This window comes from Narcine bancroftii, chromosome 4 (assembly GCF_036971445.1).
Source record: "Narcine bancroftii isolate sNarBan1 chromosome 4, sNarBan1.hap1, whole genome shotgun sequence".
NCBI lineage: Eukaryota > Metazoa > Chordata > Chondrichthyes > Torpediniformes > Narcinidae > Narcine > Narcine bancroftii.
Genome location: NC_091472.1, coordinates 223,933,063 through 223,960,735, shown reverse-complemented (window position 1 = coordinate 223,960,735; position 27,673 = coordinate 223,933,063). Strand labels below are relative to the sequence as shown.

Below are 27,673 nucleotides of genomic sequence, written 5' to 3'. Positions count from 1 at the left end.
CGACTTCATCTCCAACATCGAAGTACTCGAGATGGCAGAGGCCGACAGCATCGAATCCACACTGCTGAAGATCAAACTGCGCTGGGTAGGTCACGTCTCCAGAATGGAGGACCATCGCCTTCCCAAGATCGTGTTATATGGCGAGCTCTCCACTGGCCACCGAGACAGAGGTGCACCAAAGAAGAGGTACAAGGACTGCCTAAAGAAAGCTCTTGGTGCCTGCCACATTGACCACTGCCAGTGGGCTGATATGCCTCAAACCGTGCATCTTGGCGCCTCACAGTTCGGCGGGCAGCAACCTCCTTTGAAGAAGACCTCAGAACCCACCTCACTGTCAAAAGACAAAGGAGGAAAAACCCAACACCCAACCCCAACCAACCAATTTTCCCTTGCAACCGCTGCAACCATGTCTGCCTGTCCCGCATCGGACTTGTCAGCCACAAACGAGCCTGCAGCTGATGTGGACATTACCCCTCCATAAATCTTCATCCGCGAAGCCAAGCCAAAGATTGTTACAGGACAATAAAAGGATCTTTGAACAGAAATTGTTCTATTGTCTCCCATTTAAAATGAACCAATCTGGTATCAGGGATGAGAATTAAAATAAACCTTGAGAAATGTTGGCTGGAACGTTAGCTTTGCTTCCCTCTCTACAGAAGCTGCCTGGCATGTGGTGTGCTTTTCATGATATCAGTTTTTAATTTCAGATTTCCAGCATCTGCAGTTTTTTTTGGACTGTAGAATTGAACCACAAGTAGATTAGTGGCAACTATAGATCAATGAATGTAGGACAGTGGTTTTCAACCTTTTTCCTTCCACTCACATACCACCTTAAGTAATCCCTATGCCATCGGTGCTCTGTGATTAGTAAAGGAATGCTTAAGGTGTTATGTGGGTGGGAAGGGAAGGTTGAGAATCACTGCTCTAGACACAATTGTCACTGAAATGTTTTCCCTGAGAAAAATTGTCATCGGCCATTTCCTATGGAGTAATGAAACCGTGCACATAACAAGTCAATTAGGTACGATTAAAACAGTGGTTTTCAACCATTTTCTTTCCACTTGCATATACCACCTTCAGTTATCCCTTACTAATCACAAACCATCGATAGCATAGGGAATACTTAGAGTGTATGTGAGTGGAAAGAAAAAGGTTGAAAACCACTGGCGTAGGATCTTCGTATATGGTAAAATATGGGAACCAAAGATTCAGATGGAGAACTACCTTCAAAATGTTTCCCATTAGGAAGGTAAAAGTGACCATGGAAAAAGTCTGAATTTTGACTGCAGAACAGAAAGGAGTAAAATGAAGGTATGACATGCCCAGAGAGCAATAATTTTACCCAACACACCAGCTGTGAATTTGGTCCAAAGCCTTTCAAGACTCAGAGGAAAATAATCTCATTTGACCCAATCTTATCACTTTCCCATTTGGAGCTCCTCTTAAAATGATTATGGAAGATCAGTGATATAAACACAGGAAGCTTTTATTTGCACCCTTTGTGCTGTAAATAAGAATTTGTCATGGATTGCACAGACTTATTGAACTGTTTAAATGTCTTAGTATAGGACAGACACAGCCAAAAGGTCACTCAGTTACTAGGTCTCGCCTTTTACCTCTGTTCGTCCATTTTAACCATTCTTACTTTGCAGCCATTTCTCCATGCTTGATGCTCCTTTGACCTTTCCTCTTCACTCTTTAAATCCAGTCGATGCACGCTAGCTTTATTGCTTTTAGAGCTTCACAACCATCCTTTCTCTATCCTGTAATTTACAACCTTTCAAATCTTGGTATGCTCTGTTATTTTCTAAGTTACTTGTGTCCTATAATACTGGATGAATTCCTTACCTTCGGTTTTACCTTCAGAATTTTATCAACATACTGTTTCTTCCCACAGCATTGAGAGTTGACATGGACTGAGAAGGTAGAAAAGGTCACAACATGTCTTCGCATGAGATGGAAATCATCAACAGGATTTCTTCTCTTAAAGAGGGGAAGTGTGATCAAAGCAGAACCTTGCACAGCAACAACACGTTGAACGTCGTTGGAAGAAGTCCTAGCTTCATCAAAAATAGGAAAAGTTCAGTCACATTAATCTTCGAGGAACAGGTAGTGTAGTAGAGCACAAGAAGACAAAAGGTATCCTTCCAATGGCTTTTGTATGATCCCCAAAGAGCTCTCTGGGAATAGGTATGCTTCATTTTCTGCAGCCAATATTAGGGCACTCTCTTGAAATACATGATTAAACATAGGACTGAAATCCACTACATTAATAATTTTGGTGTCATCTGCAAACTTGTCAATTGTATTAATTACAATGTCATCCAAATTGGGAGAAGGATAAATTTTAATGTAATTGAAAGATACAGGCCTTTGTTGTGTTGTCCAAATACACCTATGTAACCATTCACCGACTAACCCCATACATCTTTGGAATGTGTGAGGAAGCTGGAGCACCCAGTGAAAACCCACACGGTCATGGGGAGAACATACAGTCAGTGGCAGATTAGAATCCAGTTTGCTGCCACTGTAATAGCATTGCACTAATGCCAACGTAACCTTGCCACCCCAAATTCCTCCAGCAACTCTTTGTCTGCTCCATATATACGATCTCCACTATCCTGTCCTCACCAATCAGCATTACCACTTCCAAGTCTCATCAGATTCGTGAGAGATGATCTCCCATGCAGAAGCCATTCTCTGATCATCCAAGTGCCGGTAAATCCTATCCTCAGAATCCCCTCCAGCAATTTTCTGATTCTTGATATCAAGCTTGCCTGTCATTGCCTGTCCTGTCCTTACTGTTCTTTATAAATAAAGGCACTTCCATCATTCTTCTTGCATTTCACCTGAGGCAGGACCTATCGGAATATCTGTGCAAAGGCTCTATAATTTCTACCCCAGCTTCCCCAAGCTGGAAGGAGGCACTTCATCAGGCCCTAAAGATTTGTCCACCTTCATATACTCCAACACCTCCTTGGGAATACTTGTATGGTCTAGGCCATTGCAACTCATTTGCTCCAGTTCCTTGATTGTCATGACCTCCTTCACAGTAAAGACTGATGAGAAATATTCATTCAAAATCCACTCCCCCCCCCCCCACCCCAACCCTCCTTGCCTGTGGCTCCACACACAGACAGTCCTTTTGATCCTTAAAGGGACCAATTCTTTGCTTACCCACCATTTTACAACTAATGTACCTGTATAATCTTTGGGATATTCCTTTACCCTACCTGCCAGCTCCATCTCATGCCCTCATTCCACCCTCCCCCCCCCCGATTTCCCTATCAATGATCTTCCCACACATACTCATCAGGATATTTTTTTCGATTCCCTAATGCAATTTTTCTAACATGAGGCTTCTTTTTGCTGATCATTGTTTCAATATCCTTTGTCAATCAGGACTCCTCAAACTGACTGGCCTTGCCCTTCACCCTAACAGGTGCCTAAACTCCTGCTATAGATGACACTTTCCTTATTCAAATATATTCTAATTTCAAAGAATCATCTTCCAAAGTGTGAGCTGTGATATTCTGAATTTAGAGCTCTTTAATCTAATAAATCAACCTCCATGGCTGTTAATTTATGTAGATTTAATTAATTGATAGCTTTGAAAACAAGACTTTCATAACATTGAGTAGCAAAACTGTATTTACTGAATAAAGATGCAAAGATATATAGAGATACAAAAACTTAGAGATACAAAAACAAAGAAAAATTTCTTGTGCTCACGCTTTCTTCACATCTTGTAGAAAAAGCGAAAGAAGTTATCCTGGGCAGATATTAGGACATATTACATCATAGTCACTATGGTAAAACTACAAGTAATAGTTCTCTTAAAGAGACGGGCACAACATTAACTAAGAATCAAAAAAAAAGGTTTTAACCTTCATACCTGCTAACTAACATTTAAAAACATCTCATTCTCAATCTGTCCCCTTGCAAACATCCTGTCCCAATCAACCTTTGCAAGCTCCAAAATCAGCCTTGCCCTAATTAAGGACATGTAGACAGTCTCGTCTTTCTCCATAACTAGTTTTAAGATGATAAGAGTTCTGATCACTGGACCCAAAGTGTTCCCTACAGTCACTTCAGTCACTGGCCCAACATATCTCTAAGAGAACATTGAGTGTTGTGCCCTCTCTAGTTGGGCACTCAATATATTGATTAAGGAAGCTCTCTTGGTCACTCATCAAATTCCACCCCATCCAAGCCTTTTGGGCTCTGGGTCCATTCGTCACTAATAGGGAAGTTGAAATCTTCTGATAATAATACCTTATTATTCTACAGTTCTCTGCAATTTCCTCACACACCTGTTGTTCCAATTCCTATTGAATACTGGGGGCCTATAATACAGCCCCAATGTGAAAGGAGAAGGGTTGATGGGAATGGGACAAGGAGAGGAGAAAGGAGCAGAAAGCAGGGGGAGGAGAAGGAAGTGGAGGGCAAATGAGAGGGGACAGGGTAAGGGGGTCAAAACATAATGTGAGAGAAAGGGGAAGGCATAGAGAGAGAACAGGAAACAAAAGCAATGGGAAAATGGAATGAGTAGGTGAGGGTAAGGGGAAAGTGAAAGGGGGGTAAAAGAAGGATGAGGGAAGGCGCAGAGATGAGGAGAAAGGGGAACAAAAGGGATTGGCAAAGGGAGGAAAAATGGGGAATGAAGGAGTAGGGAGAGGAAGGTAAAGAGTAGCAAGGGGTGGATGAGGGGGAAGAAAGGGGAAATTAACGAGCAGGGGAACAAGGGAAGGCACTGTCAGGGAGGTGGTGCAAGTTAGTGAGAGAGGCCACTGATGAAGGACGGGGAAGAGGGAAAGTGAAGGGGCAGAAGTATTGTGGGGTGCGGTGGTGGTAGGTGGGGATGTCACCCAGTCACGGGTTGGAGCAAGCTGGTGGGATGGATCCACTGGTAACTTGACCTTGTCATTTGTCGCATTCTTTTATTTGTTTCAGAGCCTCTTCAGAAAATGGACTCGGGAAAACCTCAGTAAAAAAAACTGCTCTTACTTTGTGAAAAGTAGGATTGAGTCGGAAACCACCGGGTAAGGGGAGGTCGTGATAATGTAGGCTTGGGTGGAGAGGCCTGGAATGTGACATAATGTCATACACCAAATCAGGGTGGATCATTGCAGTAGAATTGAGAATTATGGGAAACAGGTGGGTCTGAGTTCACATGCACATCAGCTGTGATCTCATTGAATGGTGGTGGGAGAGGTAGTTGACTCCTGCTCCTGATTCTGATGCCTTGTACTGTGACACGCAATTGCGGCCCAGGCTCCTGAATGCTGCCCTGCGTCAGTGCTGATGTGGTCATATGTCATGCTATTTGATGGTTCTGGGACTTGCTGGGACTGTATTTGGGGCCTCCAATGGTTGGCAGGAATTTGAGGAGTAGGGAGATCAGATAGATGTAAGAGTAGGAGAGTTGTTGCACAATATTGACAAGGTCGCTGTGGAGCAGAGGGCCTGGATGAGGTGGAATACTCTGGGGCAAACTATCCTAATTCTGTTACTCTTGCAACAGATTCAAAATTTCTTTTCTTGTCATGTAATAAAACAGAACATGTAATATAACACAAAATTTCCTTTGGTCTGCCATCAGGCAGACAAAAAGTCATTGTTATTATAACTGGGCATCTCTAAAAGTAAGAGAAAAAGGAACAAGAATCCCTTTAGAGTCACTGAGTGTCCATGGATTTGCCTCCAGCCACTCTCACAGATTTCTACTCAATCTATTGGCAACCCAAGCTCCAGATCTAAACCTCCGACGTGATCAGGAAGTCTTCAGCCCCTTAGGCTGTTCAGGAGCCCTTCTTTCTCTCAGCATCCTCTCGAATACTAGTTTCGATGCCTGATTTCCATGAGCCAGTCTCCAGCCACCTGCAGCCTGTGTGGGTCCTTCAGCTGCTGAGTCCCTTGCTGATCTGCTGCTATGGTCACCTTCCTGAAAGGTTGTCTCCTCTGCTTCTCCTTCTCAATGTGGGGGGGGGGGTGGTTCTCCCCGTTTCTGGTGCCCTTCACTGGTCTGCTGCTCCCCCCTGAGTCTACAACCCTTCGAGGTCGCTGCCAGCACAGACCTCATGTTTGTGGGATTTTATGGCCTGTAGAGAGCCACCGGCATTAAGGACCGACCCTGTGGAGGAAGTCTGTGCCTCTCCTCTGCATTCTCCCCAGGTCCGTAGCAGCAGCAGTGCTACCATTACAACAGCTCTGGCAGATTGTGTGCCAACCACAGGCCAGCAAAAAGTTGTCATGCTCCTGTGGCATTTAGCAACAAAAGAATAGAAAAAGAAGTCCCTTCAAAGATAGCAGGATTACCCCTCTGACGTCACTTCTCTGCTGCCAGCACCATGATTCCTCAGCCTGTTGCCTCTCATGAGGGTGTGCCTAGGTAAATGTCAGAGGAGGAGTGACGACTCACCTGGAATCAGACTGTCCTGCTCCCTTCCCAAGAGGAAGGGTGTGGCTTACCCTGGGATCAGCCTTTGTTATCTCTCCTCCTCTGGAAAGGGGGTTGGGGTACAAAGTGTCCTGGAATCAGATCCTGTCGTCTTCACTCCTCTGGAGGAAGGGATACAGAGTGCAGAGGTTCTATTTATAGTCATGCAATAAAACATTAAGATTGTAATTTACATTATATACTTCGGCTTTTGTCTGCTGTAAGGCAATCAGTGTTGCCATGAGCAATGCCCAGTGCCCCTAACAATAGGAGAAAGAAAAGCAAGAGAGAGCCCCTTCAGAGACAGAGTGTCTGTGGATTTGCCTCCAGTTCTCCCGCAGCCTCTGCAGCTGGGACAGACTCCAGTTCAAACAATTGGATATGATTAGGAAGCCTTCAGCAGCCAAAGCCATTTGGGACCCCTTCTTGCCCTTGGCACTCTCTCGAATCCCTGTTCTGATACCTGGTTGTCATGAGTTCACAGCCTGGTGTGACCCCTTCGACCACAAGTTGGCAACAGCTCACAGGCTTGTGTGCGTGTCTTTCAGCCACTGAGCCCCTCGCTGGTCCACTGCTGTGGTCACCATCCTGCAGGGTTGTCTCATAGCCTTACCTTTCTCAACAGTGGGTGTTTTCTCCATTTCTGGTGCCCTGTGCTGGTCACTGGAGTCTGCATCCTCTCGAGGTATGCTATCCAGTGCAGATGGCCATCTTGGGCACAGGACCCGCAGTTGCAAGATTTTTTTAAAAAACACTGTTGATTTCTTTAACAAGCCATTTAAAGCCTGTACGAAGCAATTGACATGAGGACCGGGTATTAGGCTCTTGAGTCCACACCATTACATCAGTTCTGGGAGCGCTGCCATTTTTTTCTGCCTTGAGTTCAGATCCTGTTGTCTCTACTCCTCCAGAGGAGGTGGTACAAGGTGTCTTAGGATCAGACCCTGTTGTCTTCACTTCTTTGCAGGGGGATACAAGGTGTCCTGGAATCAGTGTAGTCTTCACTCTTCCAGAGGAGGTGGTAAGGGTGTCTTCTGATCTATCCTTTCCTCTTCCATTGAGGAAAAGTACAGGTTGTCTCGTGATTGGACCTTGTCCCCTTTTCCCCATGGTCGTGGGCTGTACCAACAGCTGCTGAATTCTCTCCCAGTATGTCAATGAAACTTGATTGTGCATAGAAGTCGACAATGCTTGACCTTTGAAACCCATTCCCCACTAATATCCAGGATGCTTGGTGCTAAATGTCTTTTTATCTGACATGCAACCCATCCAATTGTAAAAATATTCACTTTCCACAGAATGTGTAATGAGTCTTGGTTAGAAAGTCAAGGGTGGAAATTATTTGAACGGGGGAGGGGGGTGGGGAAGCTCAGGTGCTGAGGAGGTGTTTGCACCAGGACTGGTTTGTTCAGGTCTTGTGGTGGCTGAAGGGAGGGGACTGGGATAATGACGACACTATTGCTGCACTGCCCCTAACCTGCTGCCCTGTCATTTGATGACAGGAGTTACTAGATGGCTTTGTACCTCTCTTCACAGGTCAGTGTGTGAATGTGGATACTCCAGGGACTGTCACAGTGAGGAAGCCCTGAAAGCAGGTCAACAACAACAGGAAAAATGGAGCTGCATCAAACACCTCCAAAATGTCCCAACTGATGCATTTGGAGATTTGGCATTTGAAGGCCAAGGACAGAAGACTGCAAAGGTACGGATCTGTCTGATTGTGTTGGAAGTCCTGACATTACACATGTATCTGCATGGTGAAATAGGTGAAAATAAACGCATCATATGGCACACCAGCAGCCAATATTTGTATCAAGATTTCTTCATAAACAGATTATTAGTGGATATTACTGTGAAGTAGTTACCTTGAACACTGAGCACAAGAACAGATCCTTCAAGCCATGTGTCTGTGTTGAACATGATGCCCAGATTTAAGGTTGCTGCATTTATCTCCATCCCCATCATATTCAAATTTTGTGGCTTGTTTATGGCAATAAATTCTCATTCTGAAATTCATGTTGTGTCATGGTTGGTGTGGCTGTTAGCACAATGCCTTTACAGAGCTAATGATCGGGACTGGACTTTGTATGTTCTCCATGTTTCTGCATGGGTTTTTTCCAGGGGCCTCTGGTTTCCTCCCACTATTCGAAAATTACCAGGGTTGTAGGTTATTGGGGTGTAAATTGGGCAGCACAGACTTGTAGGGCCGAATTAGCCTGTTATAGTGTTATATGTCTAAATTTTAAAAATATCTTGATCTGCTGAAATGCTACACTTGTATCTGCTTCCCACACATCTCATTTAAACTCCATCTCTCCTCACCTTAAATACATCTCCTCCAGTATGTGATACTTTTATCCAGGGAGAAGATTCTGACTGTTCATCCTATCAATGCCTCTCATAACTTTATAAACTTCTATCAGGTATCCCCTCTGCCTCCGACGCTCCAGAGAAAATGACCCATCTTTGTCCAACTTCCCCCCCCTCCATTGATGATACATTTGAATTCAGGCAATATCCTAGTCAACCTCTTCTTAGCCCGCTCCAAAGCCTCCCCATTCTTCCTGTTATGGGCAACCACAAATGCACACAGTGTTCCAGGTATGATTCTGCCAGACTAGCGTAAACCGTTCCAAACCAGCAAATCTCCCCGCTCCTTGTTGAACATTGGAGACTGAGGGACAATGTGATAGATGGATATTAACTTATAAGAAGCAGGAGTCATCAAATACTGGAAGAAATAGTTTTGTGGTGAAGGGAATATTTAAAGGAGGTTTGCAAGTCCCATCATTCTTTTCATAGAGGTGTCTTGAACACAGGAGAAGTGTAGAAGCAGATATGATTGCAACATTTAGAATCGTAGCGAGATGCATAAGTACAGGTTGTACCTGTTTAATCTGGCAACGATGGGGCCTGGCCATTGCCAGACCATAGAAAATGCCAGAAAATAGAAATTGACCCCTAAGGGAACACCCCCCCACCCCTGATGTAAACATATCAAAGGTGGAACAAAGTTTAAAACAGGAAATAATACTGTGGGTGGCACAGTTAGTTTAGCGGTTGGCGCAGTGCCTTTACAGCACCAGGGATTGGGACAGGGGTTGAGTCCTGCGCTGTCAGTAAGGAGTTTGTACTAATGGCAGCAGATTCAAATGTGCTGGACCATGGGAGATGCTGGACCACAGAGCTCTGGATAAGAGAGGTACAACCTATATTATGGAATAGAGGGATGAACAGGAAATGAAATATGTTTAATTTGGTATCATGGTTGGCATGAATACATTGGACTGACAAGCCTATTCCTGTGCAGTTGTGTTCTGTGCTCTGTTCACTCAGATCTGTCCTGGTGCAGGTTTGAGGGGCAAACTGGAGGATTTGACTGAGTTGGTTTGAACATTTTGAAGTTCTCCAGTGAAAAATTTTGAGGTTTTGCCAATGAAGTGATCAAATTCACCATGTCTTGGGAAAGCAGCGGAAGACTCGCTAACAGCTTAAAAAAATGTCTTACTGCTGACATGCCCCTCCCACCCTCTATGCCTCACTCACCCAACCGAAGCCATAATTTCCCTTCTGTCCTTTGGAACTCAGCAGATGGGAAGGTCCTTCTGAAAGGTGTTATTGCAACAGCACCAGGCTTTCTTGAGACAACATGGCAACGTTGATCTCCATAGTGAATAAATCTTTGTGAGATGTAGGATTTGTCAGGGAGATTTAATTGTGTGGTGGGATAGGAATGCAGTTGTTTGTGGAAGCAAGTCATTTCCTTCCTTCCCCCCGGAATCATGAACTGCAAGCACTGGCAGCCTTTGTGACTATGTGATCTCTGTTCTTGGTTATTTCCAGTATGTCCGAGTCTCAAATGACACTGCCCCAGGGACACTATACCAACTCATGACCAAGTACTGGGGACTGAATCCTCCACAACTTCTCATGTCCATCACTGGAGGGGCAAAGAACTTTCATCTGAAGCCGGAGCTGAGTTTCATGTTCCGTAGGGGCCTCATCAAAGTGGCACAATCAACAGGTATGAAGAAATCAACTAAGTGTTTGAAGAATGACCTAAAATGTACATCATAGAAACTGAACATCCCACCACTGCTTTCTCCCTCTCACCTTCCATCCCTGCCTGTGCTTCACCTACCTCTCTGAGCACCTTGATTCCTCTCTTCCTCATATGTTCAGCTTCCCTCTGCTCCATTTTACTCTCTAATCCCTATCTCTGTAGGACTTACCTCCTGAAAAAAACAGAAGTCATGGTGTACATTGGTACTGTAACAGCACTGATTTATCACAGCTTACAAACAAATGAAGAATATACTCACTCGTTTCTTTCAGCACACCGTGAAGTCGACTTGCTTTATTATTCACTAAACACAACATTGCATTCGTTAACTCCCTAAACTCCACCCAGCTAAACCCCTCTGACCTTCTCATTGGCTCACTACCAGGTGATTCTGACACTATCACTCTCCTCCTTCTCCATCTGAGATCCATCACCTGTAAACTGACACTGAACACACTTGTGCATGCGCGCTGTTACTTCTGCACCTCGCTTCACTTGTGTCATCAGTGGCAGCTGGCACTGCTCCTGGCAAAGGTAAGTACATGACCGTGACAGTACCAATGATGCAGGTGGGGAATGGGATGCAGTCCTGCGAAATGAATATAGGGAGATGGGTCAAATGTAAAAGGATGGGAATCTTTGTATCCCTTTCTGCTTTGCATGTCAGTGAGAGTAGGAATAGGAGGACTGAACGTGTGACTGAGCAGTTGGTGGATGGAGGGACAAGGGAAGGTCTCAGATTTACGAACAATTAGGATCTATTCTTGGCAGAAGTGACCTGTACTAGAACCTAAATAAGAGATCAACGGGAGCAGGCACTTCAGCTCACATTTCTGTGCTGAACCTGATGTCCAAAATGAAACTAAAACTGCTGCTGTCCTTGATAGATATCCCTACATTCCCCCCCTTATATTCATTTGTGGTTCTGGAAGTCTCTTAAACAATAGTGACTGGTTACACCTGAACCGAAGTGGGGAAGCAATAATTCTGGGGGGAAATTTGGATTTGCCCAAGAGGCTTTAAACTCTTCTGGCAGGGGTGGGGATCTGGGAGGGGAAGAAAAGGTTGAGGAGGATGACAAAAGCAAGAAGTGTGTTGAAGCAGTGCTGGATGGTGGAAGACAAACATAGAGTTAAGATGGGTAAACTCTGTGTTTACTTGAATGCAAGAAGCCAGACTGGGAAAGTGGAAATGCTCAGGGTGTGAACCTGAGGTACAGGTTCAGGTACAGAACAGTGGGATGCTTTAGCCATTACAGAGACATGGTTGAAGGAGGACCAGGTCCATCAGCTTGATATTCTGGGATATCATTGTTACTGGTATGAAGCAAATGCGATGTTTCAAAATTGCACAAAACAGGAGGCACAGGATGCTAAGTGAATTTCGATAAATAGAGACCATTTTTTAATTTTAAAGTATAAAACTGGCTCAGACATTGCAGACATCTCAAACAGTGCAAATGCAGTAAACAAACATCACAGCTCAAACATTGCATCAGAATTAACTCTTTTTAAAGACTTCTTTCAGTGTCGTCTGTTTAATTAAAAAAGGTTTCTGTCTAAGCAGTCTCTCTTTCATTGAATAAACAGTCATAATCTCGTGCTCACTGATAAATGAATGTTGTTCCATCCCACTAATTAAATGATTGGATATTTCACCCATATCAACAATCACCTGTGCTCACAATGTCTTCATCCTCCACTACTCTCCTCAGGCTTATCAGTAGGCAACGCTATTTCATCAATTTCCCCATCACTCAAGGAATGTACAACAGATGCATCATTGTCAATGTTCAGCACTTCTTCAATGTCATCTGTCTCTAACGTGTTTACATTTTGTGCTGCAACAGTTTTGGCGCAGGCAATGAGGTTAGCGATCATCCTCCTCTCATTACTGACACGAAAACCTTCAGAGTCTTCATCTGTAGGCTCATTTTAACTCAACATTGTTGATGGCCAAAGTCTATGCCAAGCATGTTTTAATGTTGCTTCAGTTGCATTTTTCCATGCATTAGCAAATGCATAAATTGCATCCTTTAGAGTGAAAGTTTTCAAGAAGTCTTTAATGCTCTCGCCTTTGTTGACTGCATCGAGCACGTAGTTCCGAAAAAAGTCCTTGTAGTTGCTCTTCATTGAGCGTAAAATTAAGACTGTATTAACGATGTAACATTAGGGGGAAGGTAAATGCCAAACACATTATTTCTCACAAGAACTTCAGCAGGGAAATTGTCTAGGAGCAATAAAATTTTGCAGTTTTCTTCCAGGCCAGCCTCTGCACAATGTGTGCCTGCAACTGGTACAAAGTGGTTATTGAATCAATCAACAAAAATTCTCACGTTACCCATGCTTTCCTATTGGCATAATAATGCACAGTTAACCTTGTTACACCTTTAAAGCAGCGAGGATGTTGCCTTCTTCCAAGCACTGCTCATCTTAACCTGTGTGTGCCTGCAGTGTTTGCCCACCCAAGAACAGTCACCTTATCCTTAGCATCCTTGAAACCTGATGGGGCTTTTACATCTGCAGTTGTTGCGGTTTTCTAGGAAGGTAACGCCAGTAGAGCTGTCTCATCTGCATTGTAAATTTCCTCTGGGCTAAGGTTTTGATCATGTATCATTTCGGCAAATTCATCAATGTAACATTCAGCTGCATCATAATGTGAAGAAGCTTTATCACCACATATTTTAAGATATTTTATATCGTGACACTTTTATAATTTTTTCAGCCCACCATGTGAATATTCACACTCATCCTCAAGGTTCAGTTCTTTGAGGAATTTTCAAGCTTGTTTCATTACAAACAGATCAGTCAGTGGCATGCGTTCACTTCTTCGTTGTCTCACCCACTCAATAAGCACTCGGTCAATATCTAAGTTTTTTGCCCTATGTAAAGTTTTCCTTTTATTCATCAGTCTGTGGTCATCACTCTCACTGTAAAACTTCAAAAATTGTTCTGTTTCCTCACATCATATATGGTGGACAATCCCACACCATAATCTTCCGTTAGACAACACACTATCAAGCTTCTGCAATAACTCCACCTTCTGCACAATCGATAATGAAAGACACTTCCTTTTCTGCATCTCACTGCTACCCATTGGGGACTCTGCAGCTCTCTGCCAAGTTCATAGGCTTCACAGAGGCTTCTAACTGGCAGTGTCGACTGGGAGGGTGGGTGGCGAAGACGCTCGACATGGAGAGGGTCTTATAAAGTAACAATCGTACTAATCAGTGACAGGGCCCGACAGGGAGTTGCTCTAATAAAGTGATAATCACTTTAATTAGCGATGGCGCGCACCATGGGCCACTTGTTAGGTGATGATACCGCAAATTGTCGATGTGGAACACGACGTGAGCAGGGGTTGCCTCGTGTCATGTTCTGCGCGAAACTCTATCTATTGAAAAAAGTGCCAGTTTTTGGCGGTTGCCAGTGTTTAGAATCCTGGATAAAAGGTTAGGCACCTGTATAAGGAATGTAGGAATGTAGTGAAGAGGGAAATAAGGAGGGCTGAAAATGGTTTTGAGATGTCTTTGGCAGACAGTCTAAGGGAGAATCCAAAAAAATTTGTGTCCATTAAGATCAAAAGGTTCACAAGGGAAAGAACTGGTCCCCTTTAAAAATCAGGAGGGGCATCTTAAGTGCAGAGCCAGAGGAGATGGGGGAAGATCTTGGGGCGACAAAGTTAGCACAGTGGTTAGTGAAACTCTGTTACAGCTCCAGCAACCTGGGTTCAAATTCAGCGCTGTCTGTAAGGAGTTTGTACACTCTCCCTGTGTCTGCGAAGGTTTCTTCCAGACACTCCAGTTTCATCCCACCCTTCAAAACTTCCGGGGTTGGTAGGTTAATTGGGTGCAATTGGGCGGCAGAGGCTAGTGGGCCAAAAGGGCCTGTTACCTTGCTGAATATCTAAATTTTAAAAGAAAAATCTTAAATGAATATTTTGTGAATGTGTTTACTCTGGAGCAGGATAAGCAGGAGTGGGAGGGGAGGGAGGAAAGTAATGATAGTCTGGGGCATGTCTGCATCAGTAGTGAAGAGATTTGAGCAGATTTGGATTATATCATGGCGGATAAATCTCCTTGTCTAGACCAGGTGAATCCCAGAACATTGTAGGAAGGTAGGAAGGAAATTGTTTGGGAATTGACAGACATTTTAAACTCATTGTTGAGGTGATAACTTCTGGAGGATGGCAAACGTGGTGCCGTTATTTTTTTTTTAAAAAGGGTGCGTCAGAATCATTCAGGTGACTACAGATCTGTTAGTCTGATGTCAGTGGGAGGGAAACATTAGTCAGAAATGGGAAAGATACAGATGCAAATAAAAATCAGTCCACTGGAGGAACTTCTTAGCAGGTCGAGCAGCATCAGTGGGAGAGGAAGAGCAGTCAATGTTCTGCACTAGAACCCTTCATCAATACAGAGTGTAGAGGGGAGATAGCCAGTGTAATGAAGACTGAATGGGAAGGGTTGGATGGGGACCATTATGGGATTAGTATACCAGGGAGGGAAGAAAAATGATCGACAGGGGCATTTGAGGGATAGGTGACAGACAAAGGGGGAGAGAGAAAGGCAAAAGGAATAGAAATGGTGGAGAGGTGATGTGGAGACAAGCTGCTTGTCTGATAACAGGAACTGACAGTTGTATATCGCTGGTAGAACAGGTCTCTCAGAACATATTCCAACAACTTTCCCACCTCGCAGGTCCACTGGCCTGCAGTTCCCTTGCCTTTCCTTTCTGTCCCTTTAAATGGAGACAACAAGAGAGCAGCACAGTTAGCGTATTGGTTAGTGCAACGCTGTTGTAGTGCCAGTGACTGGGGTTCGAATTCCGGACTGTCTGTAAGGGCTTTCTACGTTCTCCCTGTGGCTGCGTGGGTTTCCTCCAGGCATTCCAGTTTCCTAAATGTTTCGGGGTTTGTAGGTCAATTGGGTGTAATTGGGCCTATGGGCAATTGTTTGCAGGCTTGTGGGCTGAAAGGGGCTATTAATGTGCAGTATGTCTAAAACAATGCTTTTAAATTAACCACCTAGTCAACCAAAGTCGATGTTTCATGTTTCCACACATTCTTCTTCATATTCTGCTCTCATTTTATATCTCTCATTCCCCCGTTTTGTTCTCCTGCTTAATTTCTTGCTCCATTCTCCTTTCATTTTCAATGATTTGTTAAACTTTGCCTTGGTTTTAACTCCATGATGCTCAAAGCTGTGGAAGAGTGAGCCAGGACTAAACATTGGATGGCACGGTTGGCATAGTGATTAGTGCAATGCCTTTACCACCCCAATGATCAAGACCAGGGTTTGAATCCTGCGCTGTCTGTAAGAAGGAGTTTGTATGTTCTTCCCGTGTCTGCATGGGTTTTCCCCAGGGGCTCTGGTTTCCTCCTCCTGTTCAAAATGTACCAGGGTATAGGTTAATTGGATGTAAATAGGGCAGCATGGACCTGTGGGCGAAATGGTCTGTTACCGTACTGCATTTAAAACCTAAAATTGAAAGAAGGTGGGAGGAGGTTGAACCTGAGTACAATCACTGCCACAGCTCTTTGGGACTATGTCATCCTCTCTATCTTGAAATTGGATTTGTTATTTGTTGCCATCATCCATTTGATATTTTGTAGACAGTGGTATTATATATAAAACATGCCCCCCCCCCCTCCCCCAGGTGCCTGGATCATCACAGGAGGTTCCTTTGCTGGGGTGATGAAGCACGTTGGAGAGGCCGTACGACACTGCAACATGACCAACAGCCAGAAGGACAAGCAGATTGTCGCAATTGGCATTGCCAGCTGGGGAATAGTGTACAACCGTGAGAGCCTAGTCAATGTACAGGTAGGTGGTGGTCCTGCACAATTGTAAGAGCCTGGTTTGCCTACTGGTAGGCCAGGGTCCCACACAACCTTGAGAGACTGATCTGTGTGCAGGTAGGCTGTGGTTTGGCATAAACTTCACTTATTTGTCAGTTGGCTTATGTTCGCATGCTGGAATTGTAGTTGGGACCTGAAGGTCCCAAGTTGACAATTTTACTTGTTCCTTGTGATGTGGGGCCTTCTTAAGTTGCTACACACAACCATAGAATACTACAGCACAGAAACAGGTTGTATGGCCAAACTATTTATTCCATTTAGTCGGATCGACCTGCAATATAACTCTCCATACCCCTTAAATGTTGAAATCAAACCCACATCCACCACTATCACTGGCAGATTGTTCAACACTCTCACCACCCTCTTGAATTAGGAAATTTCCCCAAATGTTCCCTGTAAACATTTCACCTTTCACCCTTAACTCATTTCCTTTAGTTCTTGTCTCCCCTAATGTCAGTGGGAAAAAGTCTGCTTGCATTATTTCTATCTGTATCCCTCATCATTTCGAACACCTCTATCAAATCTCCCCTCATTCTCTGACATAGGCCTCTAACTCAACTCCTCCAATCCCAGAAACTTTCTCTACACTCTTTCAATTTTATTTTTGAATATTTTATTTACATTTTTTCAGCTATGTAATTATACAATTTATATAAATAATACTTAAACAAACTTAATATACAAAATTACATGGTTTTTAAACCCCCTCTCCCTTACCCCCTCCCCCACTAAATAGAATATTTATAATTTAGTAAATATATTACATAATTATCTAAGGAAACACAAAAGAAAAACTGTATTAAAGAAAATAGTGTTGCACAGAGGCCTGGCTCGCACACTGGTATCTTGCAGTGTTTACATCTGTATGGCTTTTAGGGAAGAAGATTTATACAGGACTTAGGAGACCAAAATTACTTTTTTTACATGTTTATTCCTAACCTTTGCAAGTACAGACTCCAAATCTGCACAAAACATGGATATTTATTTCTTAAATTATAAGTAATTTTCTCAAAAGGAATACAACTTGGCATCTCTGAATGCCATCTTTCCATTTCTAAATACACCTCAGATTTCCAGGTTACTGCAATACACTTTCTTGTGTGACAGAGTATATAGATATGTTTTTGGGAGATAAATTGGGAAAGGTTTGTTAGAGTAGGTCACATACAAACACTTTAAAACAGATCTTATTTAAAATACTAGAGCTCTGCTAATGCTAGACATATCGGCTCCACAGCTTTTGCAAGAGCTTTGGAGAGTGCTCAAGAGACTTAACTAATGGATTGTTGTTTACACAATGCAACAGATGAAAGATCTTGGAGCCGCAGATTGTCTGGCGATGTTCTAAGAGGGTCATGTGGTTTTGCAAGCAGAGTGAGTCAATCAGGCTTTGTGTGTGTGTGTGTGTGTGTGTGTGTGTGTGTGTGTGTGTGTGTGTGTGTGTGTGTGTGTGTGTGTGTGTGTGTGTGTGTGTGTGTGAGAAAGAGAGAGAGAAAGATCAATTCTACAGTCTTACAGCCAGTAGAAGCAGCTGGGACTGGAACAGGACAAGCTGGCAAGCTTATGGAAAGCCTATTTGGAAGACAGCCTGGTCAAAGCTCTTGTGGTTCATGCAAGAGGAGAGGACTGGCTGTCTAATGTTTCATTTGGAATAAGTGAAATAAAAAGGAACTCTGTGGTGACCTGAAAGAAAGAGGTTATCATCTGGAGAACCCTGAAGGGGAAAATTTCATCAGCAAGACACTGAAGTGGCTGATGGAGGTACATCAGTTGTGGATGTCCAACGAACAACAAATCTCTAAAAACCGACATGAACCTTCCTGAGTGGTAACCATTTACTTTTCAAGCACCAATGCCTGGTAAACATTATAAATGTTAAATTCTGTGCACAGTATAAGAATTGCCTGAAACCAGTGAACTTGGAGGAATGAGAAGTGAGATTGGACTGTGAACCAAAGAACTTTTCTAAACTTACACACAGGTGTGCTTAGAATTAGAAGGGGGTTAAGTTAGGTTAGTTAAGTTAAAGTGTGGTTCTGTTTTCATGTTTAAAGATAATTAAAAGCAACTTTTGTTTAAGTAACCATTTGTCTTGGTGAATATCTATTGCTGGTGAGTTTATGAGTCCTCTGGGCTCGTAACAAATGTTTTCAATTCTGTGCCCCATTCTCACACTGACATGTCTGTCCATGGCCTCATGCACTTCCAAACCAAAACCATCCTTAAATTGGAGGAACATCACCTAATATTCTGCCTGGGTACTCTCCAACCGGATGGCATTAACATAAACTTCTCTGGTTCCTATTAGGCTCATCTCTCTGTATCCTACCTTCCAGCTCTCTACTCCTTTCCCTCTACATTCAGAGAATTATCCCATATCCCTATCACTTCTCTGGTTTTTTTTTTGTGCCCTCCCACCCATATCCACCTCTTGCCTGTGGGCCTGTGCACCTCCCCCTGTCCCCTCCCAACACCATTTTATTCAGGCACCTGCCTGCCTTTTGCTCATACCTTGATGAGGGGCTCGGGCCCTAAACGTTAGTTATGTACCTTTACCTCTGCTGTGTAAAGCACGCAGCGTGACATGCTGAGTTTCTCCAGCATTTTTGTGTAAACTAAATTCACAGCCTCTTTCTTATTTAATTCCTATACTTAATACTTTTATCTATGAAGGCCACTGTGCCAAAAGCTCTCTTTCAGATACAATCTACTTGAGACACCTTTTTAAAGGAATTGTGTATCTAGATTTCCAGATTCCTCTGTTCTACAGCACTCTGCAGTTTCTTACTGTTTGCATGTAATTCCTACCCTGATTTGTCCTTTCAAAGTACAACACCTCACACTTGTCTGCATTAAACTCCCTCTACCTTTTTACAGCCCACTTTTTCCAGCTGGTCATGTAAAAGACAAATTTCCAATGGTTTGTGGCTAACTCAGTTTGCCCTTTTCTGAAATAGGGGAAATTTCCTGCTGCGTATTACCTGGATGAAGCACATCAAGGCAAACTATCCTGTTTGGACCACAACCATACCCATTTCATCCTGGTGGATGATGGGACCCATGGATGCTATGGTGTGGAGATTGCGCTTAGAACCCAGTTAGAAAAGTACATTTCAAAGCAGCAAATGGGATCTGAAGGTAAGCACAAGGAGAGCAGAGGGTGTGTGAGTATGGGGAGAACAATGAACAAGGTGGATTTTGAGAGGCTTTTTAAATTCTGAGACTGAGAGAAAGCACTGCCTGAATGTGGTATGCTTGATGGGACAGTGTGGAGTAAGCATCACTCATTACCAATTTGATTGAATTCTTTGAAGCAGTATTGCTGTGGTCAAGGCATTAGGCATGGTTTAAATGAACTTTAGTGCAGCCTTGGAAAAGTTCTGCATGGGAGACTAGGTCAGGGCCCAATGATATCCAGGGCAAGTGGGCAAGTGGATCTAAAATTGGCTTGGCAATGGGAGACAGAGGCTTGTTTATGTCAGTGGATGCCTGTGATTGGTGGTGCCCCACATGCTGAAGTACTGCAGTCCTTACCATTTGTAAAGCATGTGAAGTGACCAGGTGAGTAAGTCCACAGCTCACATGAAGAGTGGCAGAGTGGTGAAAGGTGGTCAGGCTGCAGAGAGAGATTAATGTGTTGGTGAAATAAATAAAGTGGGCAGGTGGCATTTAGTCTAGACAAATGGGATGTTGTGCATTTGGGAACACCAATGAGGCTGGGGCATACACCATAAATACTCTGGTCTCGGGGAATATTGTGAAACGGAACCTTGCAGTACAAGTCCATAGATCCTTGAAGTTGGCAACAGAGCAAAATAACATGGTTAGGATGGTATGAGATGCTGGTGTCATGAGCTGGGCCATTGAAAACAGGAATGTAGAATTGTTTATCATCGCATGTACAGGGATGTTTTTTCCGAGCTGCCCAGGCAAGTCAACTCAAACTTAATAAAAACACAAGTTCAAGGAAAATGTTCAGTTCCAACAGTGCAAGGCAATCGTCATCATTCTCACAGTCTGACAACAGGAAGGAAACTATCCTTGAATCTAGTGGTGCATGTGTACAAGCTGGTGTGCCTTCTGCCTGACCAGAGGCAGGAGAAAACGGTGCGATGATCTGTTGGGTCTGGTCCTTTAATATGTTCCCTGCTTTCCTGAGGCATTGGGAGTCGATGGAGGAGAGGTTTTGTGGTGGACTGAGCTGCATTCACAACTCTAGAATTTCATAATTTAGACATACAGCATGTTAACAGGCCCTTCTGGTCCATGCTGCCCAATTTAACCCAATTGACCGATAGCCCCCATATGTTTTGAACTGTGGGAGGAAACCAGAGCCCCTGAAAAAACCAGCGCAGACATGGGGAGAACGTATAGGCTGCTTACGAATGGTGCTGGATTCAAACCCAGGTCACTGGCACTGCAACAGCTACGCTATCCATGCTGCCCTCTTGTGCTCTTGGACAGGATAGTTCCCAGACCAGGCTATGATGCATCCAAAAAAGGATACTAAGCTGTCTAAAAATTGGTTGATGTTGGGACATGATGAATGATTCCAAATCATCCAAGAATCTAAATGCCTATCCGCTGCACCAGCTCCCCATCCATGCATTCATCGGGGTATCTTTCCATTTTTTGCCCTTGCTTGGTTACAGAGGTAATCCAGAAATTAGTACTCTCAAAACCATGCTTTATAGCCTATTTCCTAATTTCCTAAATACACCATTGAGGACCTCATCCGTTTTCCTAACAAGGTCAGTTTCAATGTGCACAGTAATCTCCGGCTTCTCTCCCTCCCCTTTCCCTTTGAGGCATTACCTCATCCTGGAATCTCCTCTTTGTACTCTTCAACTACCTAGTCTCTAATCACTTCTTCTCTGTTTGACTCCACACTTCTCTCTGGTCCTAGGAACCTGTCAATGTGCTACTGACCTAGCTCCTGTTTTTCAAAGCTGTAATATGACGCATTGGATCAGGACCAAAGGATTCATCTGCCTTTGTGCCAAGCACTACCTGTTTAGTGATATATAATGTGAGAGATGAAGAGTGGCCCAGGAAGAACATAAAGTTAGTTTTTCTGATAATGTATTGATATATTTGACAGACCCAATAAACTCGTTGAAGCTGCGCTGTACTCTGGAAGACTATGGGGAGGTTTCTGGGTACAAGATTAATTGGGATAAAAGTGAGATCATGCCACTTATGGGAGGGGATTATAGTCAATGTGGAAAAATAGTCATCAAAAGTAGCCACAAAATGGGATCAAGTACCTGGGAATCAAAATAGATAATAATTTAAACAATTTGTACAAATTAAATTACACCCCCTTGCTGGAAAAATTCGAGGAGGTCCTAAACAGATGAATGACCCTGCCCATAACGTTGATGGGCAGGGTTAACTGCATGAAATGAATGTGCTGCCAAGACTCCAGTATCTCTTTCAGACCTTGCCTGTGACATGCCCAGGGGTTTCTTTCAGGTCCTGCTCTCAAGGATAATAATGTTCTTATGGAAATGGAAGGTAGCCAGGGTCTCTATGGAGAAATTGACCTGGGACTATAGTCTGGGCGGATTTTGGATCCCAGACTAAAAAAATACTACTGGGAAGCCCAGTTGAGGTACATCTCCTCACTCCTGTGGGGGATGGAGATGGGAGAGCTACCATTCTGGGTACAAATTGATTTGCAAGTGGTAGGCAAGAGGGTAGCAGAAGTCTTTATTTACAAATGGGATGCCAAATTGCTATCTGGAAAAACAGACAGCCTCATACTAAAGCAGATTATTCGCATTTGGAATGACATTAATCGGTACTTGGAAATAAAATTGAGTCTGTCTCCAAAAACCCCCCTGACTCCAAACCGGCTAATACCTTTGACAGTGGGTAACAAGATTCTGGACACCTGGTGGAGGAATGGCGCAGGTGCAGAGAGGACCGTTACGAGCAGGGACAATTAATGTCATTTGAGCAGCTTAGGCAGAAGTACGATTTGTCGAATAATAAATTCCACTGCTACCTTCAGATAAGATTTTTCTACAGGACAAATTGGGTCCAACTATGGCCCTACCAAAGTGCAGTGACGTAGAGATCATGATTCAAAGGGGGACCACACAGAAATTCATTTCAGCAATGTATTTCCTTCTCCAAGTGGAAGGACCTAAGTGAATAATGATTGATGAGCGGTGCTGATCCAACCTATGTCAGACCAGCATGATTGCAGTCATCAATGCGAGGTTCTGGCTGGTCCAATATAATTTTTTGCACCAGCTGTATCTGATGCCGCAAAAGATCAACAGGTCAAAGCCTGAATTGTTGGATCATTGCTTCAGGTGCAGCATTGAGATAGAAACCTTTGTAGACTTGACCTGGGCATGTACCAAGGTGAGGTCCTTCTGGACAGAACTAGGCAAAGTTCTAGGGAAAATTATAGATAAAAAATTCGCACAGGATCCTGATTTGTTCCTGCTGGGTAATATAATGGACGTAAGACTTAAAATGAAGCTGTCCAAGTTCAGTTCGTAATGATTGCATTGGCATTGGCCAGGAAATGCGTAGCAGTAACATGGAAATCTGACTCTTGCCTGAGTATTGCGCAGTGGAGCAGATAGAAACAAGCCTGTGTTCCCCTGGAGAAAGTTACCTATAACTTGAGGAGAAGATACGACACCTTCCAAAAATTTTGGCAGCCGTATCTGAGACATATAGGAGCACGGCTGTAAAAAAATATGACTTTGCCTCGGGGCCTGGCTTTCCCCAATTCCTCCCCAATCTCTGGAAGGGGGGTCCATCTCAGTCCACCCAGGAAAAGTCAGGAAAACAAAGTAAAATTGGCCTAATCTCTGGCCTGGCCAAACCCATAACTCCCCATATGAACGTTTTAATGTCTTGTGTTTTTTTTTCTTTAGGTGTTTGAGGTCAAGGGAATAGGGTGGGGGGAGGGGAGGGAGTGTAGGCTTGGACTCAACAGAGAATTTGCATAGACGGGATTAGGATAAATTGTAATTGACACAGATTTGTAAAAACTTGGTGACGTGTGTAAACTGTTGAGTTCAATTTTGAGAACTATAAATAAAATATTCAAAAAAAATTGTGAGGGGTGATCTCCAATGGCTACCATCCCATAGGATCGTCTCTCCTACTTCTTCTCAAACTGGGGCTGTTCTCCCTGTTTTCTGGTCCCCTGTGCCAGTCTTCTGCTTCCCTGGAGTCTCTAATCCCTCGATCTGCTGCCAAGCACAAGCGCAGCCAGGCAGACCCCGCAGTCGCAAGATTTTAGAATAAAGCACCGTTGGCTCCTTTAAGTGTGTGTGTGTGTGTGTGTGTGTGTGTGTGTGTGTGTGTGTGTGTGTGTGTGTGTGTGTGTGTGTGTGTGTGTGTGTGTGTGTGTGTGTGTGTGTGTGTGTGTGTGTGTGTGTGTGTGTGTGTGTGTGTGTGGTTTCTCCACTGAAGAGGAGGCCACATTGTGAACATCAAAAGAATTAGATGAAACTGGAAGAAGGACAAATTCAAGTTCATTATCATCTGACACTATATATATATATATACACTCTGACGAAACAGCCTTTCGCTGGACCATGATGCACATAATAAACCGTGAATAATGATCACATATTTTCATCAAGACATAATTTAAAATAGATATATATATAAATATTTTGGGATGATTTACCTGGTTACACAATACTGTTCATCAGTTTCCCAGCCTGCGGGAAGAAGGTATTTCCCAGCCTGGCAGTCCTGATTTTGATGCTCCTGTACCTCCTTCCTGATGGTAGTGGGTCAAAGATACTGTGTGCTGGAAGGGAAGAGTCTTCCATACTCTTTGAGCCCAATTTTCAGCAACACTCCAGGTAAATGTTGTCAATAGAGGAAAGGAAGACTCCAGTGATGATCTTGGCCATTTTGATGATTCTCTGTATTGACTTCCAGTTTGATGCTTTACAGCTACCATCCCACACAATGGTGCAGCCAGACAGGATGCATTCCTATAAAAAGTCATTGAGATGGGGCCTGGTGCCCTTCCTCTCCTCAACTTCCTGAGGTGCTGCTGCACCTTCCTGACTAATGAGGAGGTATTGTGGGACCAGGATAGGACACAATTTACATGCATACCAAGGAACTTGGTGCTCTCCACTCTCTCCATGTCTAAATGTGGAGAGGCTGAGTGTTGGGCACTATCAGTTGCCCCAATAACTGCAATGAGAAAGACTGAGGAGAACGATAGGCTTTTTTGCACAGAAGACTTGAGCTGGTCCGGATCCAAACTAGGGAAGTGCAGGGAAGAGAAATATGGCCTGACCTTTATGGCCTGGGTCTCAGGGGAGGAGACCAGGTAAGAGTATCATCAGGGCGCGGGCCAGTCCGAGCCAATTAGCATACAGAATCCATACCATTACATTCACTCCCTCTTTTTAAACAGAAACCCTGCCCCCCTTTACACAACGAGAGGGGAGAGGGAAGGCAGAGAGAGAGAAAAAAAATTTGCTAGAGGTTTAGCCGCACCGGCGACTTCCTCCTTCTGCGGGACCTCTGGAGGGCAGGTGTGTCCGAACTCTGCTTTTTGGGAGGGGAAGCGGTCCCGGGGGGAGGGGAGGGGGAGGGCAGGGGAGGGAACAGACTAGGTTGGGGTGATGCCTGAGTGCTCCCGGGAGGAAGGGAAATTTGATGCCTCCCAGGGGACTGACCCCTGGAGAGGAGAGCCAGGTGTCTCGGCCTCTAGTATTGCACTCCCATGTGGGGTGGTCTGCTCATTGGGATGGGCTATGGCAGGCAGGGCAGTTTTGGGATCCTCGGCCCTCATCAGGTCTTGGATAGGCACAGTGTCCTTATGGCTATCGGGGTATCTCACAAATGTGTATTGCAGGTTGGCGTGTATGAGGTGTACCGCTTCCACCAGTGGATCTATTTTATGGCCCCTCGCCTGTCTCCATAGCAGGATCGGCCCTGGGGTTGCCAACCAAGGAGGAATGGGGGCATCATTCGCCGATCTCCTAGGGAAAGCAAATAAACGTTCATGTGGGGTGGTGTTAGTCACGGTGCACAGGAGCGATTGGATGGTGTGAAGGGCTTCGGGAAAAACATTCTGCCAGTGGGATACCAACATTTTATTTGGACCTAAGGGCCAGGAGCACCGCCTTCCAGATGGTGGCGTCTCCCTTTCCACCTGGCCATTACCCCTGGGGTTATAGCTGATGGTCCTGCTGGTGGCTATTCCTCTGGCCTGGAAGTACTGTTACAGCTCATCACTCATGAACGAGGTCCCCCGATTGCTGTGGATGTACTCGGGGTACCCGAACAGGGTGAAGATACTGCGGAGCGCCTTGATTACCGTTGCTGAGGTCATACCTGGACAGGGAAGAGCAAAGGGGAACTTGGAGAACTCATCCATCACTGTCAGGAAGTAGGCATTCCTATTTGTAGTGGGTAGGGGGGCCCTTGAAATCGGCACTGAGCCGTTCAAAAGGGTGTGTGGCCTTGATGAGATGTGCCTTTTTGGGCCGGTAGAACTGCGGCTTACATTCAGCACAGATCTGGCAGCGTCTGGTCGTGGACCAAACGTTCTCAACAGAATACAGAAGGTTCCAAGTCTTGATAAAGTGGTATAACCTTGTGACTCCAGGGTGGCACAGATTGTCATGGAGGGTCTGGAGATGGTCAAGATGCACGTTGGCGCACGTTCCCCCCGGGATAGGGCATCTGGGGGATCATTGAGTTTACCAATGTCATAATTATAGGTGGGAGAGCTTGATCCTCCACCTAAGAATCTTGTCATTCTTGATTTTACCCACTGTTTAGTATTAAACATGAAGGTCACAGCTCTCTGATCTGTCAGCAAGGTAAATCATTTACTGGCCAGGTAATGACACCAGTGGCGCACCGCCTCAACGATCGCTTGGGCCTCCTTCTCAACTGAGAAGTGACTTCTGGACTGTGCAGGGTGTGGGAGAAAAATGCTACTGGTCTGCCGCCCAAGAGTGGCAGCCAGTGCGAAATCAGAGGAATCGCTCTCCACCTGAAACGGGATGGACTCATCCACGACCTGCATCGTGGCCTTTACAATGTCTCCTCGGATCTGGTAGAATGCAGCTTGGGCGTCTGCCGATAACGGGAAAGATGTGGACTTAATCAGGGGGTGGGCTTTATCGGCGTAATTGGGCACCCATTGTGCATAATAGGAAAACAGCCCCAGGCACCCTTGCAGCACCTTTAGGGTGTTTGGGACTGGGAGCTCTGTAAGGGGTCGCATGCGGTCGGGGTCCGGAGCAATGACACCATGTGCTACGACATAACCGAGAAGGGCCAGACAGTCTGTGTTGAACACACATTTGTCCTTATTGTACGTCAAGTTGAGAGTCTTGGCCGTATGTAAGAACTTTGCGAGGTTCACATCGTGGTCCCGTTGGTCGTGGCCACAGATGGTGACATTGTCAAGATATGGGAATGTCGCTGTCAACTTGTGCTCCTCCACCATCCGATCTATGACGATCTATGGCAAAGGGGAAGTTGATGATAGGCCGACTTGAGGTTAATGGTCGAGAAGACTCTGTATTGTGCGACCTTATTGACCAAGTCAGCTATCCGAGGTAGGGGGTATGCATCCAAATGGGTGAAACGTTTGATGGTTTTGGCTAAAGTCAGTCACCATCTGGGGCTTGCCCGCCCCTCTGACTATGAGGACCTGCACCCTCCAGGGGCTGGAGCTAGGGGCTATGATCCCCTCCGCCAAGAGTCACTGAACCTTAGCCCGGATGAATGCCATATCCTCAGTGCTATAGTGCCTACTTTTAGTGGCAATTGGTTTACAGTCCAGGGTGAGGTTTGAAAATAGTGACAGAGGGGCCACCTGCAGGGTGGTGTGGCTTCAGGATGGTGCAGGAGGCTGAGTGCTTGATGGGGGGGGGGGGGGGGGTGGATCTGTAAGCTGCGGGTGTCAACAGTGAGCGGAGGTCGGGGTCTCCCGAACGCCATCATCACACACCTGAACTGACTCTGGAAGTCAAGGCCCAGGAGGATCGGTGCACAGAGCTGGGGCATGACCAACAAGAAGTCATTATAACACTCCCACCCCCCCTCCCCCCCCACCATCAGAGACACCACACAGTACCCCCGGATACAAGTCCGCTGGTCTTTCACCGCCATCAACATGGACCAGGTCATCGGCCAAATGTGGATCTAGAGTCTACGGGCCACCTCGGGGTGGATAAAACTTTCGGTATTGCCACTATCAAAGAGGCAGTTTGATTTGTGGCCATTCACCTCAATCTGCATCATGTAGTTTGTGATCAGGTGAGGGCTGGCTTGGTCCAAGATGATCGATG

At 44.8% G+C, this 27,673-nt stretch overlaps 1 protein-coding gene across 2 annotated transcripts in view; it reads left to right on the top strand.

Moving 5' to 3' along the window:
- The window catches only part of trpm2 (transient receptor potential cation channel, subfamily M, member 2), a 166,324-nt gene that overhangs the window by 23,901 nt on the left and 114,750 nt on the right, over positions 1–27,673 (top strand). For both annotated transcript variants that reach the window (XM_069934075.1, XM_069934074.1), the window contains 6 exons: positions 1,898–2,109; positions 4,954–5,042; positions 7,976–8,141; positions 10,283–10,463; positions 16,160–16,326; positions 19,319–19,499. In XM_069934075.1, the coding sequence (XP_069790176.1) occupies positions 1,942–2,109; positions 4,954–5,042; positions 7,976–8,141; positions 10,283–10,463; positions 16,160–16,326; positions 19,319–19,499 (952 nt within the window). In that variant the 5' untranslated portion in view covers positions 1,898–1,941. The remainder of the gene's footprint in view (positions 1–1,897; positions 2,110–4,953; positions 5,043–7,975; positions 8,142–10,282; positions 10,464–16,159; positions 16,327–19,318; positions 19,500–27,673) is intronic.